This window comes from Hypanus sabinus, chromosome X2 (assembly GCF_030144855.1).
Source record: "Hypanus sabinus isolate sHypSab1 chromosome X2, sHypSab1.hap1, whole genome shotgun sequence".
Taxonomy (NCBI): domain Eukaryota; kingdom Metazoa; phylum Chordata; class Chondrichthyes; order Myliobatiformes; family Dasyatidae; genus Hypanus; species Hypanus sabinus.
In genome coordinates, this window is record NC_082739.1 from 7,956,659 (window position 1) to 7,976,966 (window position 20,308).

At 38.1% G+C, this 20,308-nt stretch overlaps 1 protein-coding gene across 4 annotated transcripts in view; it reads right to left on the reverse strand.

The window, feature by feature from the left end:
• Nucleotides 1–19,871, reverse strand: part of kmt2a (lysine (K)-specific methyltransferase 2A) — a 174,986-nt gene extending 155,115 nt beyond the window's left edge. For all 4 annotated transcript variants that reach the window (XM_059956887.1, XM_059956888.1, XM_059956889.1 and 1 more), the window contains exon 1: nt 19,681–19,871. In XM_059956887.1, coding sequence (XP_059812870.1) covers nt 19,681–19,863 — 183 coding nt within the window. In that variant the 5' untranslated portion in view covers nt 19,864–19,871. The remainder of the gene's footprint in view (nt 1–19,680) is intronic.
• Between the last annotated feature and the right edge of the window lie 437 nt (nt 19,872–20,308).

The following is a 20,308-nucleotide window of genomic DNA, read 5'->3' on the forward strand; positions in this document are numbered from 1 at the left end:
AGTTTTTCCCCATATGACAGATTAGACCTGAATTCCTATTGCTACCACTGCATAGCAGAATACAATTAACATGCAGCTTTGCTTCCAAGCTCACTGATGAACTACTTTTTTTGTTCATATTCTGCATTTGTTATTTTAGAATTTAATGTATTCTACAAATTTCAGATGATTTAGGAAGTTACATCTCCCTTTCAAGCTCAAACAGTACATGTACAATATGATTTATAATATGAACATACCATCACTACAATTCAGACAACTTTGGCAAAAAAAAAGCCATCATTTCTCATGAAGCTCAGCCAGTATGACAGACTACCTTCAAGGGAAGAACACTGAAGATAGAACGTATGAGAGTTTGTAAACATTACTTGCTTTTTACACTTTAGTCCAGCTGAGGCCAGAATTTTGTCTCTCAACTAGAAATATGCATTGTACAGGGACAAAAAGTTGAAAACTGAGTATGGTTGGCCCTCCTTATCTGCGGGTTCCACATGCCCGAATTCAACCAACTGCGGATCGGGAAAACCTGGAAGTTCTCTCTCCAGCACTTGTTGTTTGAGCATGTACAGACTTTTTTTTCTTGTCATTATTCCCTAAACTAGTGGTCACCAACCTTTTTAAGCCCAAGATCCCCTACCTCAGTTTTAGTGAAAGGCAAGATCGACCCCAGATCGATTAGTTACACGCATGCGCACCGGGGCAGAAAAGACCAGAAGTAAAACCCCGCAACACAGAAGTAGAAATAATGTATAAACACCAGGGGTACCCACCCTTTTTTTTGCTCCGCAGACCTGTTTAATAGTTTAATATTGACAATATTCTTGCAGACCGGCCCGGGGCGGGGAGAGTGTTAAACATGACCGGAATACAGCGATACTCGAAGCAGGTTCTTTATCTCCAGTCTATTCCGCAATTTAGTTTTCGCGGCTCTCGGCACTTAGCTTCTGTCCCGCTTGCTCACGTTTTTTCCACTCACAAAATTCAACGCGCTTGTCTTTCAGTGTGAGGTGCTTGGACTCAAGGTACTGAAGCAGTTTTGAGGACTTCAATGCCTCATTAGACAGCCTCCCGGTCCAAACTGCAGCCTCCCACCCGCCGCCAGATGCCTTGGTTAGGTGCGGCTGGTCGTGGCTGGGGTGAGAGGACAAGGTCAGGACCGGAGGTCACCGTACCGGGGCCGCGGCGGTCGCAGTCCGGAGAGAGCAACCAAGCAAGGAGTGCGACAGGGTGCCCCCCCCCCCGTAGGATCTATCGGCCAACAAAAGTTTGTGTCAGTAGATCGCAGTGCGGCAGCTGCTCTGCTATTTACGAAATGCTGAGCCCAAATTAAGTCATCTGCGAATATTTTAGCACCAGGTTCCCCACGAACATTCAGTGTACTAAACAGGTTTAGAGGCAGCGCCCATCAGTCCGCGCTCCAAGCCAGTAGCAACAGCACTTCCCGCCAGCCGCACAAGGCCAACTAGTGATCCCTGGTGAGAGGGTATCACTGCGTTTAGGCGACTGATGACCTTGCATGTATTCAAGTTCAACAGTGGGTGTAACAGGGAATGAGGAAAGGTGCAGCTGACTCGTATCACTTCCTCGCGGCCCGGTGGTTGGGGACAACTGAAGTACACTGTGTAGTGCGGGAGAGCTACACACATGCGCACTGGGCAGAAAGAACGGAACTAAAACCACACAACCCGGAAACAATCTCTCAACAGTATTTGTGTATTTATTTTTCTTTTTTTTCCGGGATCTACTGGGAAAGTCTCAAAGATCGACCAGTTGATTGAGATCGACGGGTTGGCGACCACTACCCTAAACAATACAGTATAACAACTATTTACATAGCACTTACATTGTATTAGGTATTATAAGTAATCTAGAGATGATTTAAAGTATACAGGAGGATGTGCATAGGTTACCGCTGATCGGGAATAGAAAAAAAACTGTAGTTCTTTAAGTTGGAACAGGTACATCCGGTATAATTTAGCGTCAGTCAAACGTTTGTCTTAGTATACAGCATATATTTTACCTTTCTATGCATATAAAACACAAGAAATGTATGTATTTCAATAATTAAACCACTGAATTGCTTAGTAATAATTGTAGCAGGGCGTTCACATGCTCCATTATTCTCACTTTATCCTTTAAAGTTGTTCCGATCGTTGACCGACTGTAGCTTAACACTTTTCCAATGACTGATGGTGTTTCACCTCTTTCCGATCGCTTTATTATTTCCACATTATTTTCAATCTTGATCGTTTTCCATCAACGGAACTGAAACACTGCGGGCAGCGGGTCCTGAGCTCCGCTGGGTCCTAAAGTCCACCGCACTGAGACAGGTTAAATAAGGTCCAGAGCTCTGCTGGGTCCTAAAGTCCACCGTCTTAAGTATCTGTGTTTTTTGGTATCCACGGGGGGTCCCGGAACCAATCCCCCACAGATAAGGAGGGCCGACTGTAATTATTTAATAGATTCAGTGATTTAAACTCTTTGCAACTGAACACGAAAGACCATTTCTTCTGCAAACTCAGAACAAATCTATGAATCCTACTGTAAGAACTTAAACTGGCTAATTTCTACATAAATTTTCTCTGACAGGTGAACAGAATATTTCTTAATGCCAGCATCACTAGATTTCAGTCTCATTTCCAACTCAGCTAATGGCATCATTCACCCAAAAACAGCATGAGAATTCTTGAAAAAATTCACTTTATATTTATCCCTCACCTCTATTTCTAAGCAAATTATTATTAAGTAGATTCAAAACAATCCTTATTCAGGATTTTTTAATTGATTCTAAGATATGTGCTTACTACACTAAATGAATTCCAAGATACAAATTATGTATTTTCGAATAAAGTTTAGAATTACAATCAACTTTGGATGAGAAATGACTTTCTAATATCAATCACTTTAATGTACGCAAATGCAACAGCCCAAATATACCATGTGTAGATGGACAAATGTGCAATGAGATGCAACATAGAACAGTAGTGTTGGACAGGCCATTCAGCCTTTGATGTTGTGCTGATCTTGATGCCAACATAGTAAATGTCCTCTCCTGTGTATCATCCATATCCCTCCATATTCATGTGTCTATCTAACAACCTCAAACTCCAAACTGATTGATTCTACCGCAACACACACAAAATGCTGATCCTGAAGAAGGGTCTCAGCCTGAAACACTGACCACTTATTCTTTTCCATAGATGCTGCCTGGCCTGCTGAGTTCCTCCAGCATTTTGTGTGTTCCTTGGATTTCCAGCATCTGCAGGTTTTCTCATGTTTGTGCTTGATTCCACTATTACCCCTAGTAATCTATACCAAGGACCTACCACACTGTAAAAAATACTTCATATGCTCCTTGTACAGTATTGAATTCAGAAGAGCTGCAAATTTAAACTCTAGTATTAGAGATGACAAGATCTGCCTAAAAGGGAACATGCTGCATAACCAAAGACACTCTTCTCATTCTGAAGTCATATAAATTGAACTGTTGTGTTTATGGGAGAACTAAATAAGTAAGATTACTTCTAGTGCACTCATAAAACCTAACAATTCAATTGTAAAGCTTCCCAATCAAAGTACCATGGAAGGCTCTTTCTCGAAGTAAGGATATTCCCCAGTTCAGCAGATAAGCGCGAATTAATAGTCCTATTAATTTATTTCCTACATCCAAGGGAGTAAAAATCTTTAGGTTGTGTCTCCATTGCAATGTACAAGCAATAAAGAGGGGAAATGTGCCCAAACATTATGATTTTATGCACAATTGTTTTGCACACATGTGTGCACAGTCAGATATGCAATCAGATGCAACGAGCTGTCTGAAACATACTCTGCAGTGCTCATCGGTTGAGGGTAATACAGTTCCTGTACCAGGCGGTGACACAGCCAGTCAGGACGCTCTCAATGGTGCACCTGCAGAAAGTCCTGAGGATTTGGGTAGTCATGCCAAATTTGTTTAGCCATCTGAAGTGAAAGAGGAGCTGCTGTGCTTTTCTCATCACATAGCCAGTATGTACAGTCCAGGTAAGTTTAATCTATGATCAACTTCATTTTTTCGACATTAAGAGAGAGATTGTTTTCTTGGCACCACTGTGTCAGGGCACTGACTTCTCCTCTGTGGGCCATCTCATCATTGCTGGAAATAAGGCCCATCAATGTCATGTCATCTGCAAATTTGATCAGCAGATTGGAGCTGTGTGTGGCAACACAGTCATGGGTGTATAGGGAGTACAGGAGGGGGGCTCAGGACACAGCCCTAGGGGGCTCCTGTGTTGAGGGTCAGGAGAGCAGAGGTGAGGTGCAGGCTAAGGTCTCTGAGTTTCTTGTCAAGCCTGGGAGGAATTATGGTGTCGAACACTGAATTGTAATCCAAGAACAGCATTCTAACACAAGCATCCCTCTTCTCCGGGTGAGAGAGGATGATGCACAGTGCTGTAGTTATAGCATTGTCTGGTGGTCGGCTATGTTGGTAGGCGAATTGTAAGGGGTCCAGTGTAGATGGAAGCATGCTGCAGATGTAGTCCTTGACCAGCCTCTCCAAGCATTTGCTTATGACTGAGGTGAGTGCAACAGGATGCCAATCATTCAGACATAATACCTTAGTTTTCTTTGGAAAAGGAAAATAGTGGATGCTTACAGACCAAAAAAACAGAATCAAAGGCAAAACATTTAACTGCATGTGAAATAAACATACACATTGCTCCCTCTGCTGGAACACTTAAGTCATATGACATTGGGTAAAAATTGACCCTTCTTCCAAATCAGATAACCCATCAGTACACCTAACACAAATCACTAAGTGAAGAGGCATCAAATGACATTCAGATCTACAACACAGCATCATCACTTTCAAGATAGGAAGAATTACAGAGCTATAATTGCAAAAAGACATTGTGTAAAAATGTAAAAACATTTTACATTTAAGCATTAAGAGTTATTTACTTCACTATACCAAAACTAGTTATAACTTCAAACTGTGGCTGAGCAAGTAATTGGTCCAACCCAAACATCTCAAACTGAAAGAAAAATATTTCAATGTTTCCTTTAAAGTCAACCTGCAATTTCAGCCACACCAAAAGAAACCCTAAGCTTAACACATCTAGACCTTCACTGCCCCCAAAATTCTGAATGGAAAACATAATGCTGTTGAGAACACAAGGCACTACTGTGAAGCGTTCCCCACTCTCTTTACCAACATTAGCTACCCTCGCATGAAAACTGAGAACTCGAACAAAGTAGAAGGAATTCATTTATTAAAAATCACATCTGCTCTGAAGCAAACCACACTTCTGAGGAAAACAGGGAACTGGAAAAAGGCATGCTGAAAATGGGCAAATCCAAAATTTTAGTTCAGCTTGGTACCATCTGGCTACTAATACTTTAGCATATGCAGGTTTTGTAAGGCCTCAACTATTAAATTATGATAATAAAATTGGCAGAGGCTAAAAATACAAATAAAATTAACATTTCAAGTCAGAGACATTCAAGCTGTGAGTGGGTACAGCAGGTACCATACCTCAGTGTGCAAATTAACCATGACCAGATCACTACTCAATTATTCAGCAAAGGAATAGGACCTTCGGCCCAATTGGCCAATGCCAACCAAGAATCCCATCTAAGCTAGTCACATTTACTTGTATTTCAAAGGTTCAAAGGATTATTTATCATCAAAGTATACAACTCTGAAATTCTTCTTCTCCAGGTAACCATGAAACCAAGAAAGAAAATAAAAATCATCAACCCCCAAATCCCTCCTCTCCCACAAAAGATACAGACGAAAACAGAACAGGCACATCAACCCCCAATCCCTCCTTCTGCACAAAAAATAGAAAGAAAAAATCAGGCAAAAACACAGAATACAAAAACCTGTGTTTGAAAAGAAAGTCCATAGTTTAAATCCACATCCAAAATGCAGAAAACCTGGGCAACACATTTTGATCACAACGGCAGGCACTCCCCTCCACGGTACAGAGCAATCAAAAGACAGGCAGCCAGTGCTCACCCTCCGCAGTTGCCTCGACGCTTCAATTGGCACATAATGGAAGATTTCTTTCTTTCTTTCTAAATCTTTTTATTAATATTAGTAATAAGGACAGAATACAAATGATATATTGATAAAGAAATTACCAACATATAAATTCCATTACATATGAAAAAAACATACATAATAGTTACAATATAAATGAGTTTACCAAAACATAAGCCATAAAATATATGTATGAACATAGTAAGTCTAAATATTTCATAATATATGATATAAAGAAAACAGAAAAAAGAAAGAAAAAAAACCAAAAAAATATATAATGCCAAACTAGCTAATCTAATCTAATAACTAATATAGAAGAAAAAAGAAGCAAAAAAAAAGAGAGAAAAAAAAGGGGGCTGTTTATAATATCTCACAAAAATAAGTATTCATCAATGCCGTTACTTCCGATCCTCTCAAAATACATAAGCTAAAAGCTGGGAAATCAAATGAACTTGGCACAGGGTCATAGTACATCATATGAAAATGTTGAATAAATGGTCTCCATAACTTTTCAAATTTGATAGAAGTCTCAAAAGTACCACTTCTAATTTTTTCTAAATTTAAACATAACATAGTTTGAGAGAACCAATTAAATACAGCGGGAGGATTAATTTCTTTCCAATTCAACAATATAGATCTTCTAGCCATCAGAGTTAGAAATGCAATCATTCGGCGGGCAGAAGAAGATAAATGCAGTGAGTCTAAGATTGGTAAAGCAAAAATTGCGGTAATAGGATGAGGTTGTAAATCGATATTCAAAACCGCAGAAATAGTATCAAAAATATCTTTCCAATATTTCTCCAAAAATGAACAAGACCAAAACATATGAGTTAAAGATGCAATTTCAGAATGACATCTATCACAAATAGGACTAATATGAGAGTAAAAATGAGCTAATTTATCCATGGACATATGGGCCCTATGTACAACCTTAAACTGTATTAATGGATGTTTGGCACATAACGGTGATGTATTAACTAATTGAAGAATTCTATCCCAATTCTCACTAAAAAAAAGACTAAGCTCTCTTTCCCAATCCTTTATAGTCTTATAAAGAGGCTCTGAACGTATCTTCATAATTATATTATAAAGTTTTGAAATAAGCCCTTTTTGAAAAGGGTCTAATTCAAGTAAACTCTCCAAAATATCTGAAGGCACAAAATTTGGAAACGTAGAGAGTACAGAACTTAAAAAATGTCTAATCTGTAAATATCTAAAAAAATGAAATCTAGGCAAGTTATATTTGTTGTATAATTGCTCAAAAGACATGAAACAATTATCTAAAAATAAATCAGAAAATCTTAGTAATCCCTTAGTTTTCCAAGCCGAATAAGCTTGATCTATAATGGAAGGGTGAAAAAAACAATTAGATACAATAGGACTATTTAAAACGAATTGAGTCAACCCAAAAAATCTCCGAAATTGAAACCATATACGCAAAGTATGTTTAACTATCGGGTTGTCAATTCGTTTCGGCAATTTAGAAAGAACAAAAGGGAGAGAAGTCCCTAAAATAGACCCCAGAGCATAAGCTGATACCGATTTAGTTTCTAAACTCACCCAACAAGGGCCAAAAGATCCACCCCCATTTTTCAACCAACATAACAAATATCTAATATTAACTGCCCAATAGTAAAATCTGAAGTTAGGTAATGCTAACCCACCTTCCTTTTTTGTCTTCTGTAAATATGTTTTACCTAACCTGGGATTTTTATTCTGCCATATATATGAAGAAATTTTAGAGTCAACATTAGTAAAAAAAGATTTCGGGATAAAAATTGGTATCGTTTGAAAAATATATAAAAACTTAGGTAAAATAACCATTTTAATAGCATTAATCCTACCTATTAGGGATAAAGATAAAGGTGACCACTTAGTAAACAAATCTTTAATCTGATCAATTAAGGGTAAAAAATTAAATCTAAATAAATCTTGATGGTTTTTTGTGATTTTGATCCCTAAATAAGTAAAAGAGTCATTAACTAATTTAGAAGGTAAATTTCCATAAATTGGGACCCGTTTATTCAAAGGAAACAATTCACTTTTATTAAGATTTAACTTATACCCAGAAAACTCACTAAATTGAGCAAATAATGATAAGACTGCTGGAATGGATTTCTCCAGGTTAGAAATGAATAGTAATAAATCATCTGCATACAAAGATAACATGAATTAATACAATTAATACCCAAACTATCCTGTGATTGTCTGATGGCAATTGCCAAAGGTTCTAAGGCAATGTTAAATAGTAATGGACTAAGAGGACATCCTTGTCTAGTGCCCCGAAATAAGTGAAAAAAGGGAGATCTTTGATTATTGGTAAACACTGAGGCTATCAATTTAATCCATGATATAAATATCGGACTAAAATTAAACTTCTCCAACACATTAAATAAGTAAGGCCATTCAACTCTGTCAAATGCTTTCTCCGCATCTAATGAAATCACGCATTCAGAAGTATCATGTGAAGGAGTATAAACAATATTCAACAATCTCCTAATGTTAAAAAAAGAATAACGATTTTTAATAAAGCCAGTTTGATCATCTGAAATAATTTTGGGTAATACCTTCTCCAATCTAGATGCCAGTAACTTAGAAAAAATCTTGGAGTCTACATTCAATAAAGAAATAGGTCTATAAGAAGCACAATTAGTAGGGTCTTTATCTTTCTTCAATATTAGAGAAATGGAAGCTCTATAAAAAGATTGTGGCAAATTCCCTAATCTAATGGCCTCCTCAAAAACCTTACCTAACCAAGGGGAAAGAGTAGCGGAAAAAAATTTTAAAAATTCAACTGTATAACCATCTGGACCCGGTGCTTTCCCAGAATTCATTGAGGAAATAGCCCCTTTAATTTCTACATCCGTAATAGGAGTATCCAATATCAAAAGATCATCAGATGATAACCTTGGAAAATTTAATTTCCCCAGAAAATCAGACATGATATTATAATCTTGAGGAAATTCAGATTGATACAGGGAGGTATAGAAATCTTGAAATGCCTTATTTATCTCATCATGATTAACTGTCAGATTCCCATTCTGCTGACCAATCTTAGTGATTTGACGTTTAACCAGAGCATTCTTCAATTGACTAGCTAACAGTTTACCAGATTTATCACTATGTATATAAAAATCAGATTTAGTTTTCATTAATTGATTTTCAATCGAGGATGTAAGTAATAAACTATGTTCCATTTGAAGTTCAACCCTTTGTTTGTAAAGCTCCTTACTAGGAGCAATCGAATATTTCTTATCAATCTCTTTAATTTTATCAACCAATAAAAGAGTTTCCATCTTGATACGTTTCCTCAAACCAACAGAATAAGAAATAATCTGTCCACGTATATACGCTTTAAAAGTGTCCCAAAGTGTTCCGCAGGAAATATCATCTGTAGAATTGGTTGAAAAGAAGAAGTCGATCTGCTCCTCCATAAATTTTATAAAGTCAGAGTCTTGCAACAAGGTAGAGTCAAATCGCCATTGTCCAGCATTAGAAGCTGTATCCGTAAATTTCATAGAAAGTAATAATGGAGCATGATCAGAGATAGCTATAATATCATAGTTAGAACCGATTACCAATGGAATAAAACAAGAGTCTACAAAAAAATAATCAATTCTCGAATAAGAGTGATAAACATGTGAGAAAAAAGAAAACTCTTTGTCATTAGGATGTCGAAATCTCCAAATATCAAAAACTCCATTGTCAGTCAAAAAAGAGTTAATACAAGTGGCCGACTTATTAGGTAAAGTCTGAATAGATAAAGATTTATCCATCAGAGGATTTAAACAACAATTAAAGTCACCATCCATTATTAACTTATATTTGTTTAGATTGGGTAAAAAGGTAAATAAAGACTTAAAAAGGTCAGGACAATCCACATTTGGAGCGTAAACATTAACCAAAGCAACTTTTTTATTACAAAGTAAACCCGTAATTAACAAAAATCTGCCATTCAGATCCGAAAAAATATCATGTTGAACAAATGAAATAGAGGAGTCAATAAAAATTGAAACTCCTTTTACTTTAGCATTCGAATTTGCGTGATACTGTTGACCCCGCCAAAATCTAAAAAAACGAGTTTCTTGTACAAAAATGATATGAGCATTAAGTCTTTGGAATACCTTGAAAATCTTCTTTCGTTTAATTGGATGATTTAAACCATTAGTATTCCAAGACACAAAATTAATGGTCTGAGCCATAATTCTAAACTCAACCCTTTGGTATAGAAAGGGTTAACCAACTTATAAACTCATGCACCCGGAAGAGGAACAAAAGTAAAGAGAAGACCCGGAAGTGACGACAACACAGACATATTTGAAGTTCAAAAACAGCCCAAATAACAAACTGGTACAAAAAAAATAGAATTAGAAAATAGACCATCCCCCCCACCCCCCAAGAAAAAGAGAAAAAGCCAAAATATGACTTAAAAAGGGAAAAAGTAAGACTAATCCTACCCCCATGTCAGCTGAAGAACACTCCATATATAAAGGATATATATAAAAGAATCACCCCAACTTTAAAAATTAAAATCGCTATAATAAAAACCATATTTCTAAGTATAGTTAGTTGTAAAAAGAATAAAAATATAATCACTAAAAAAAATTATAAATCGGGCTCTAGCCCAGACAAAACAAAAAATATTTAAGCTATGATAAGCGATGCATTGTAGGAAAAAGGCGAAAAAAATAAAAACATAACGCCATCTTAAGCAAAACCAAAAATCTTTTTCAAAAAACCACCATCTTAATCAAAGAAAAATTCACCTTCAAAGAATTAAAAATATACCTTCGAAGGAACAAAGTTAATGGACAAGTATGTAGTTAAATGATTAAAGTATATAAGGCAAAACAATTAATATGACGAAAACACACTTTAACTTAAGTATAAAGTATAGGATGAACCTACACCAATAACCAGATTTTAATTCTGGTTTAAGAGATCGAGAACCATCTTACACGATCAGAATCGTTCATTTATTAGAGACTGGTGTCTGTAGCAGTAGGGAAGTTCTCCTCCAGATATTTTCTCGCTTCTGAAGTTGAAGTGAAAACCTGTCGTGGAGCATTTGACGGAGAAATTCGAAGCTTCGCAGGGTATAGAAGCGCAGGTTTCAGATTTTTCTCATAACATTCAGCCATCAACAGTTTAAAAAGAAGCCTTCTTTTTAAAAGGTCAGGACTAAAGTCTTCTACCAGGCGGAAGCAAAATTCTTTGAATTTAATCATTCCTGCTCGACGAGCTGCTCTTATAAGTTGTTCTTTGTCATATACATAACGGAACTGGACAATTACCACCGAAGGTTTGTCTGTAGCACTCGGTGATCGACGCCGAATTCTATGTGCCCGATCCAATAAAGGAGGGTTATTTGGGAAAATCGTCGGAAACTCTTCTTTTAAAAGTTGAGCAAAATATTTCGAAGGGTCATCTTTTTCTATGTCGTCTGGAAGACCAAGTATACGTAAGTTCTGTCTTCTGGACCGATTCTCAAAATCGTCACTCTTGGCTTTAAGGGCTTCCATCAGCTTAATGGTCGAAATTAAATCCTGTTGCAGTTTTTCAATAGTCAAATCTCACTTCCGAGCATCTTCTTGCAGAGACGCAATAAGAGCTTGTTGCTGTTTAATTACTAAATCCGTCTTAACCATGTACTCTTGAAAAGCCTTTATATCTTCTTTAAAAAATTGTTGTAGTTCAGCAAATTTTTTATCCAAAACCTCCATAAACAATTCAAAAGTTAATTGAGTTTGTTGTGGCGGAGCCTGCTTTTTTCCGTTACCATTCGGATTGCGTCCGGGATCCCGTCCCTTAGACTTGAGAGACATTTCTGTTTGCATATCTTCAAAAGTTCACAACAAACTCTTGGCAGTAAATCCAAAAGAAAAATTAACAAAGAAACTTTCGGTATAGGTAAAAATAAGCTGAATAAGGGCAATCAAAGGTTAAAAAAAGTAAAGGTTATGGAGCGAATCCAAAACAGTACTCACTCCATGAGCGTCTCCAGCTGACACATGGAAGATTTAATCAGCAAAATGGAGTCAAACATCAGCCTGCCCACTACGAGGTTCATGCACGCTGCCTCTGTCTCCAAGAATCTTCTTGGAGACTGCAGAGCGCTGGAAGACCCAAACGATCTCCAAACTTCTGCATTTGCCTTGTTTCGATCTCCCTCATTGCTTTAATCGGCAAAATGGAGTCAAACATCAGCTTGCGCCTTGCAGCCTGCCCACCATGAAGTTCATTCACGCTGCCTGTCTCCTGGAACCCTCTCAGAAACTGCAGAGCGCTGGAACACCCAAACGATCTCCAACTAGCAAATCACAGGTTCCAATCATATCCAAGACAAAAAACAAAAGTAAAAGACATAAAAGTGAAATATATGGTTTCATTATCCATCCAGAAGACGCCAGCCAAAGGAGCGTTGTATGCAGGCACCATCTTGACCAGGTCTTTTCGTGCACTTGGCCTATATCCCTCAACCTTTCCCATCTTGTACTTGTCAAAGTGCCTTTTAAACATTGTTAGTGTGCTTGTCTCAACCACTTATTTGACAGCTCATTCCATATATGGACCACTCTCTGGGTGGAAACCTTGCCCCTAGAATTCCTTTTTTTTTTAAATTTCTCCCACTTATCATTTAAACTTATGTGCTCTAGTTAGCAAGCCACCAAATAAATCAGGTTGAAATCTAAACAAATGAATGTAGTCGTACATTCTATTATAACAGGAAATTCCCAAAACTTAGCCAACAATTTTATGAATCATAGACTGTTCATGACACTGGAGACTGTCATTTGGTCAAAGACCTAACGACCTTTAATCCTACTTCCAATACTCGGTCTGCAAATCGTACAAGATATTGCTCTTCAACAACATTTCAGTTTGTTTTAAAGATGAAATGATGATTTCCATATCAAGCCATTCAGATAGCAAGTTCCAAATCCTTATGTTACTGTTCTCCTGTTTCCACCAATTAATTTCCATTTCCTCTCCCTAATTTTTGGCATCTCATTTTCAATCCCCTCTATCCCTGTATATAATGGGATTCTCCACTTGGTGTTCTCTGCCCCAAATAAAGTAACCCCAACCTATGCAGTCTTCCCTCAGTTTCCATGTCCTGGTAACACCATCTTAAATCTCTTCTATACTCCTTCCTTATTCCTTGTTACAACAATCACAGCTTTGCTGGAATGACCAGAATGCTACACAAAAGTTCTAGAAATGGCCTAACAAGTATTGGATGTAACTACAGCACAGTCTATTTACTCTTGTATTGTCTCCATATATCAACAGAAGCTTCTTGTATACATTTTTAAATCATCTTACCTCTCTGTCCAGCTACTTTTAAAGTTAGTGACAATGCACTCTAAATCTCTTGGTCCAATATCCTCTTATTGCATTTCTTTGTCTTGTTACACCTCCATAGCTGCTTTATATCACAATAAATTAGATTAAATGTCATTTGCCATTTTTCTTCCCAACTCATCAGATCATGCAAATGATTAGTTGGGCAGAACTTTCATCAACCCAAAACACCAACAATCACTCACAGATGTTACTTGACCTAGAGTTTTCCAGCATTTTATTATTTGCTCCAAATTCCAACGCCTTCTGCCTTATGTCTCCATACTCCTCCACTGCTCTTCCTCTCTTTGACAGGGATTCTACAAGTCCCTCTCACTGTTCTCCCTCTGTTGTTTTCTTCAACATCATTACTGATCCTGATGTAAATCTCAACCTGAAATGCCAACCACTCCTTTGTCTCCACAAATGCTGCGAGACCCATTGAGTTCTTCCAGCAATTTATTTTTTGAACCAATTTTTGTATTATTGACAAAGTTCTTCATCATGCCCCCTACATACAAATCTGCCAATATGTACCAACAAAAAGGGATCAATTACTGAGCCTTGGCAAACCCCCAGTGCAACAGTGCAAATAGCCTCCCAGACAAAAAGAATATCCTTACTCTCTTGCTTTGTGCCAATGATCAAAATTAGACTCTCCTTAGAATCCCATGTAAATTTACTTTTCTGACCAAAACAGAAAATGCTGGAAGTACTCAAAAGATTCTCAACTGAAACTCTGATCATTTCACTCCCCTCAGATGCTGCTTGAGCTTTTAAGTATTTCAAGCATTATGTTTATTTTTTGGATTACTAGCATTTGCAACTTTTTGATCCAGTAACTTTACAGATCAGTCTGCTGTATGGAGCTTTTCTACAATGAATTATTTCATCCAAGACAGGAGATAGCCATATGGCCCAGAGTCCCTACAAGCTCACACAAACTAATCCTATCAGTCTCATTTCCCAACAGCCCTGCAATTGGACCTCTCTCAAGTGCTCAATCACCCTCCCCCGATTCTTTCGCCACTTACTAATGTTAAGGGATAATTTAGAGCAGCCAATTAACCCAACAGCATATTTTTCAGATGACGGTGCCTAAAGAGCAGCCAAACTCAGTCACAGGGCAAACATCAAACAGACACCACCAGAACTCAGAATCAAAATCTGCACCCCAAAACTGCAAGCCTACAAAACTCAACAATGCCACACCGCATTACCTAAAATCATATAAACCGTATCAAAAAGAAACTATCATAGAATTCCTCAAAATAATTTCAACTAAACAAGGCCTTAAATCTATGCTGTCTATAGTCAGTCATAGAGCACTACCTTTAATTTATTGACAACCATCTAAATAATCACCATCCCTCAGAACAGATTCTGAGAATATGCCACACCTAAAGTTAACATAACTGCCTTGTAATGTGGGGTGCATCTTTGCCTCTCTTTTAAAGCAATATAATATTAGTAACCCTACAATTTACTGTGGATGGAAATCACTAAAATAATCGGTCTCTCCGTCCCCTCAGAGGGATCTGGGCCACATGCATCAGAGAGGAATTTGTTCTCTTGCTTCTTTTAACAGGCTTGGAATACAATTCATCTAGGCATAGGAATCTATCCACTTTCAAAGATGCTAAACCCTTACTTAATACTTCCTCTTTTAACTCATCCCATCCACTGTCTCACACATTACTACATCAACACTACCCAGATCTTTTGTAGTTATTTTTATTAAGAACCTTACCCACATGATTAAGGCCCATACTGGACATTGTTTTTACCTTACTGATCCTCTTATTCATAACATACTCAGAAATACTCTTTGATTTTATTTTTATGTCTTCCCTTTGCTCTTCTAATTTCCCTTGCACTCTAAAATTGCCTATATTATTCTAGGCTTTCTACAATATTAACCCCCTTTTGATGCCTCATTCCACCTTCACAGCTCTTTTAGAGAGCTTTGAATACAACAATCACAAATATAAACATGCAAAGCAGCACAAGGCCATAGGACATAAAAGAATTAGGCGATAGAGCCCACTGGGTTTGCTCTGCCATTCTACCATGGCAGATTTATTTTTCCTCTCAACCTAATTTTCTTCCTCCCCTCCCCCCTGTAACCTATGACATCCATACTAATCAAGAACCCATCAACCTCACCTTTTGAGGGTGACACAATAGAGTGGTTAGCAAAACACTATTACAGCGCCAGCTACCCGGGTTAAATTCCAGTGCTGTAAGAAGTTTGTACATTTTCCCCGTGACTACGGGAGTTTCCTCTGGGTGCTCCAGTTTCCTCCCACATTCCAAAGGTTAATTGGGCAATGCAGGCTCATTGGATTAGAAGGGCCTATTACCATGCTGCATCTCCAAACAAAATTCAAATAAATATTACCATAGACCTGCACAGTTGTCTGTGGCAATGAATTCTACAAATTTACCACCCTCTGGCTAAAGAAATTCCTTTTTTATGTTCTAAAGGAATGCCCTATTACTCTGGTCATAGACTCTCCCACTACTGAACACATTCTCTCCATCAACAGTCAAAGGCTCTTTACTACTGACTCAAATTGCAAGTTAACTTTTGGGGAATCTGCACCAGGATGGCAAGTCCCTTTGCACTTCTGATTTCTGAATTTGTTCCCTATTTAGAAAACAATTTACAGCTTTATTCCTTCTACCAAAGTGTGTGACCATACACTGTATTCCATCTGCCACTTCTTTGCCCATTCTCCTAATCTGTCGAAGTTCTTCTGCACACTCCCTGCTCCTCCAGCTACCATTGTATCACCCGCAATCTTGGCCACAAAGCCAACAATTCTGTCATCCAGATCATTAACATATAATGTGTAGAGAAGTGGTCCCAACACTGACCCCTGTGGAACACCACTAGTCACCAGCAGCCAACCAGAAAAGACCCCCTTTATTCCCATTCTTTGGCCTGTTAATGAAGTGAAGAAACTCCCTGAATCATTCTATCAATGAACTTTAATACATATTGCAGTTGGTAACTTTTGGAAGGAAATAAATCCATCTACTCACTGCATCTAGGCCTCAATTTTATGCCATTTACATTTTACTCAGTCTGTCTCAAAACAAGTAGTCCTAACTTAGTCTCTCCTCTGAACTTTAATTCTCTAGACCTATAAACATTCTCATAAAAGTTGCCTCTCCAGGATTATCACGTTTTATGCATTACGGCACACAGATTTGTACAAACTATTTCAGCTGTACCCTAATTAATTATGCAGAATATAATCACTTTTCTCCTATGCTTTACACTATGAAGTTCTCAGTATGTGAAAATAAATCAACTGGACATCTGAAATCAACAACAAAATGCTTGAAACACTCAGCATCTGAGGAAAGAGAAAGTGAGTTGATGCTTAGGTTTCTTTTCTACAGATGCTAGCCGACCTGCTGAGTGTTTCTAGCGTCTCTTCTCTGTCAGTGTCCAGTACTTTTATACAGTTATTACTGCTCGGGGCATCTGAGTTTAATTCCAATATCATCTATAAGGAGTCTATAAATCCTCCCCATGGAACTATGGATATTCTCCGGGTGCTCCAGTTTCCTCCAACAGTCCAATGACATAGGTTAATTGGTCATTGTAAATTGTCCTATGATTAGGCAAGGGTTAAAACAGAGGTTGCTGGGCAGTGTGGCTCGAAGGGCCGGAAGGGCCTGTTCCGTGCTGTTTCTCAATAAATAAATAAATACATATAAACTTATCTTCTGAGAATAACTCTCCAAAGTGTTGGTGTATATCTTGTTACAATGTGCTGAAAATGGATCAGTAAATTCACTTCCGGAGATGTAACCCCCGAATCATTATTGAAGTTACAAATTTAAACCCAAGTGAAAAGCGCATCAGTAAGCAACAGAAAATGTTATTTTAAAAATGCACTGGGGAGATGGAAAAAAAAAGTTTTCAACAATAACAAGATTGTCATTGCAATCATCTGAAATCTCATCTTTAAACAAATAGGTTTCAAGCACTCTATTCAGCAGTCCATCCTAGATACTGCATCATTTAGACTGAAAGGTTCCACTTTTTAAAATCACCTGTATCATATCATCCCAGCTGATCTCAGCCAGAACATGATTTGCTCTGAAAAATGCTGATTTGAAGGAAGGGGATGTTGTGGAAAGAAGGTACAATTTTTAAAAAATCAACTAGGTTATGTAGATCTCAGAGAAGTGTGGGATTGGCATCTGCTGAAACACAAGTCACTTACAATACCAATGAAACATTTTGTTCTCCAAAATCTGTGGGGGTGGGCCAATAAAAGTTTATTCGCAATCAGAAGATACAAAAGTAAACAAATAGAAAACCTGCATCCAAAAAATTATATACAAAGCTCAGTATAAAACTTATTGCTCTACGTCCTTGGTCAAATGGATGACAGAGTTTTCTGAAAACTATTCCACCCCTTATAGCGCAAGTATTCAGTATTTGTGAAACACTCCCATACAAGTAATTACTTTAGTCTATCACTGGATTTTGATGATGTCAGCAATGTCAGAGGTCATACTACAAGTCCCAGCATTCCAAGATTACAGCTATGTAAAGTGGAAAAGGGTTCCCAAACTTGGCTTCTTTCTAAAAATATTAACAAGTGTGTCTGTGTAATATAGATCAGTGCCCACAAAGTTCAAGCTAGTGATGATCTCTGACAAATCGAACTCACCTGCCAGATTCAGTCGCGCAAAAATCAGCTGAATAATATCAAAAAGTCTGACAAAGGATTGAATATTTTCATCATGATCAACAGAAGCTGGCCACATATTTTATTTTACATCAAACTTAAAATACTGTCGAGAGGACAGTTTGTAGGAATATGGAAAACTGAAAATTCTGCATTTTAAGGTAATCAGGACAGTACACTGCAGGAAATATAATCCCCCTGCCCTTTAACTGGATACTCCAGAGCTACTCATCTATAGACTTTTCTTAAATATTTAGTCACAAATATATATACGTAATAGCACTGCATGTTCCTACATTTGTTGCACATCATTTTAAGATTTTTCCCCACCGCACAAACTCTAACAAAAACTATTCACTTTTACAATGGTGCTTCCTTCCCCCCCCCCACCACCACCACTTTATTACACCCACAACCAGACCCATCTGAAAGCATATTTAAGAAATTCTAAGGACATTACAACAATAACATCTACACACAAGCATTATAAGCATTTTGACACTTGATAGAGATTAAAATCAAAGTCCCCTGACATGGTACTTCTGCTGAAAGTTAAATCCGTGAAGCATCTTCTTCAATTCCAGTAGATAATATCCTCCTAAACTAGTTAACATCAGTCTCAAAAACTTGTACCTAAAACCACAAGAACAGCAATGTGGACTACTCCAAGCAAAATTGGGATAATACACATTCTGCACAAGTTGCTCAATACAACTATATGCAAGGAATTAAATTTGTTTTAAACAGTACCAAAAGGGGCTTTTTCCAATTTAAACTGCAACAATCTAGATTACTCAGGTTTCAATTTGAATCGAGTCATAACAGTATACAAAATTGAATCATAAAAGCTCTGAAATACTGGACGGGGGGGGGGGGGGTGTGGTTAGGAAAGGGTTTGCTAAGAATTCACCAAATTAAAAAGCAAACTCTACTCCCTGTCAACTCAAAAGCATGAGTCAAGGTTAATGAGACTGTACTAACAACTGCAACCCCTACCCCAAAAAACCCCCGACTCCACTGAACATAGAAACAAAATTAATTTCAGTTTGAAGTTGATGACCGGATATTTGCAAATGCTACAGAAAATATACGGTGAATGGAAAATTAATGATGCAATTTTAAAATGCACATTTGCATACACAAGCATTGAAAGTAAGTGGCATGAAGCGAATGCGAAGGCAGTATATTTTAAAAAGCTAGGCAGAATTTGCATCATGAACATGATGGCGGTCGCTGGAGGAAAGCCCGCCAAACAGGTGATTAGAAATGCAGGAGCCAGGGTGCAACTCCAGCTCAGGGTAACGTAACGTTAATATATTGTAGAATACAATATTTTGTTTTTAATAAACAAAAAACTTTAAATGAAAACACGTTCCCAGTAGAAAACGGCGTTTTTTGCTGCCCAAAAAATCCGACCACCTCCCCTCTTGGTGCCTGGATGTCAGATCTGTCACACAGGCCGGTCCTGACCAGCACCACTTACTGAAAAATCTTACTGAGACTTTTCCCACTTCAGTAAATGCTGAACCTGTGAATTTCCCCGTACATTCCTCAAAAGGACTATTTAAGAAAAAAAAATCCTTCTTCAAAAAAAATTACCTCACTGCTGCTGCTTTCTCCGAAGAGGTCATGAAACTTGTGAAGGTTTTTGCTGATAGCGGCAGAGACTGGCAATGCGGCGTCGAAACCGCATTTAAAATCATTTTTCAAGCCCAGAATACGCGAGCGTCCTGATTTTTTCCAGGGCCGAGCTGGGAAACGAGTCCGAGCTGTGTGCGCCATTTTAGGGAGTCTGTTTGTGTGTTTTGGGGGGGGGGGGGGGGAGGACCGCCGCCCCGCACTCTGAATTACGTAGCAATCGCGCAGCTGCCGTCGCCGGAAGGCAAATGCCTCATTCACCTTCCGGGACCAGAGAAGAGAACCGAAGGGAAGACACAAGAACGAACTGGTCACCCCGCAATCTGAATAACCCAGCAGACAAATGAAAGTATTGAAATTGTATTATTCAGGATTCCGGGACCAAAGTGGGAGGGATTTAATAGTCCACCCCGGAACCTGAATTGAAGCACTATGGATACACGTGTTGCTACAAGAGGCGACGTTAAAATTGAGCCTTCTGTGCCCCCAAGGAAAACCATAGGATGCTGAATAAACATTCGATACATCGAAACTGTCCCTGGAGAAATTATACAATAATCAGCAGCCGGGGCCAGGGTACGGTTAACCT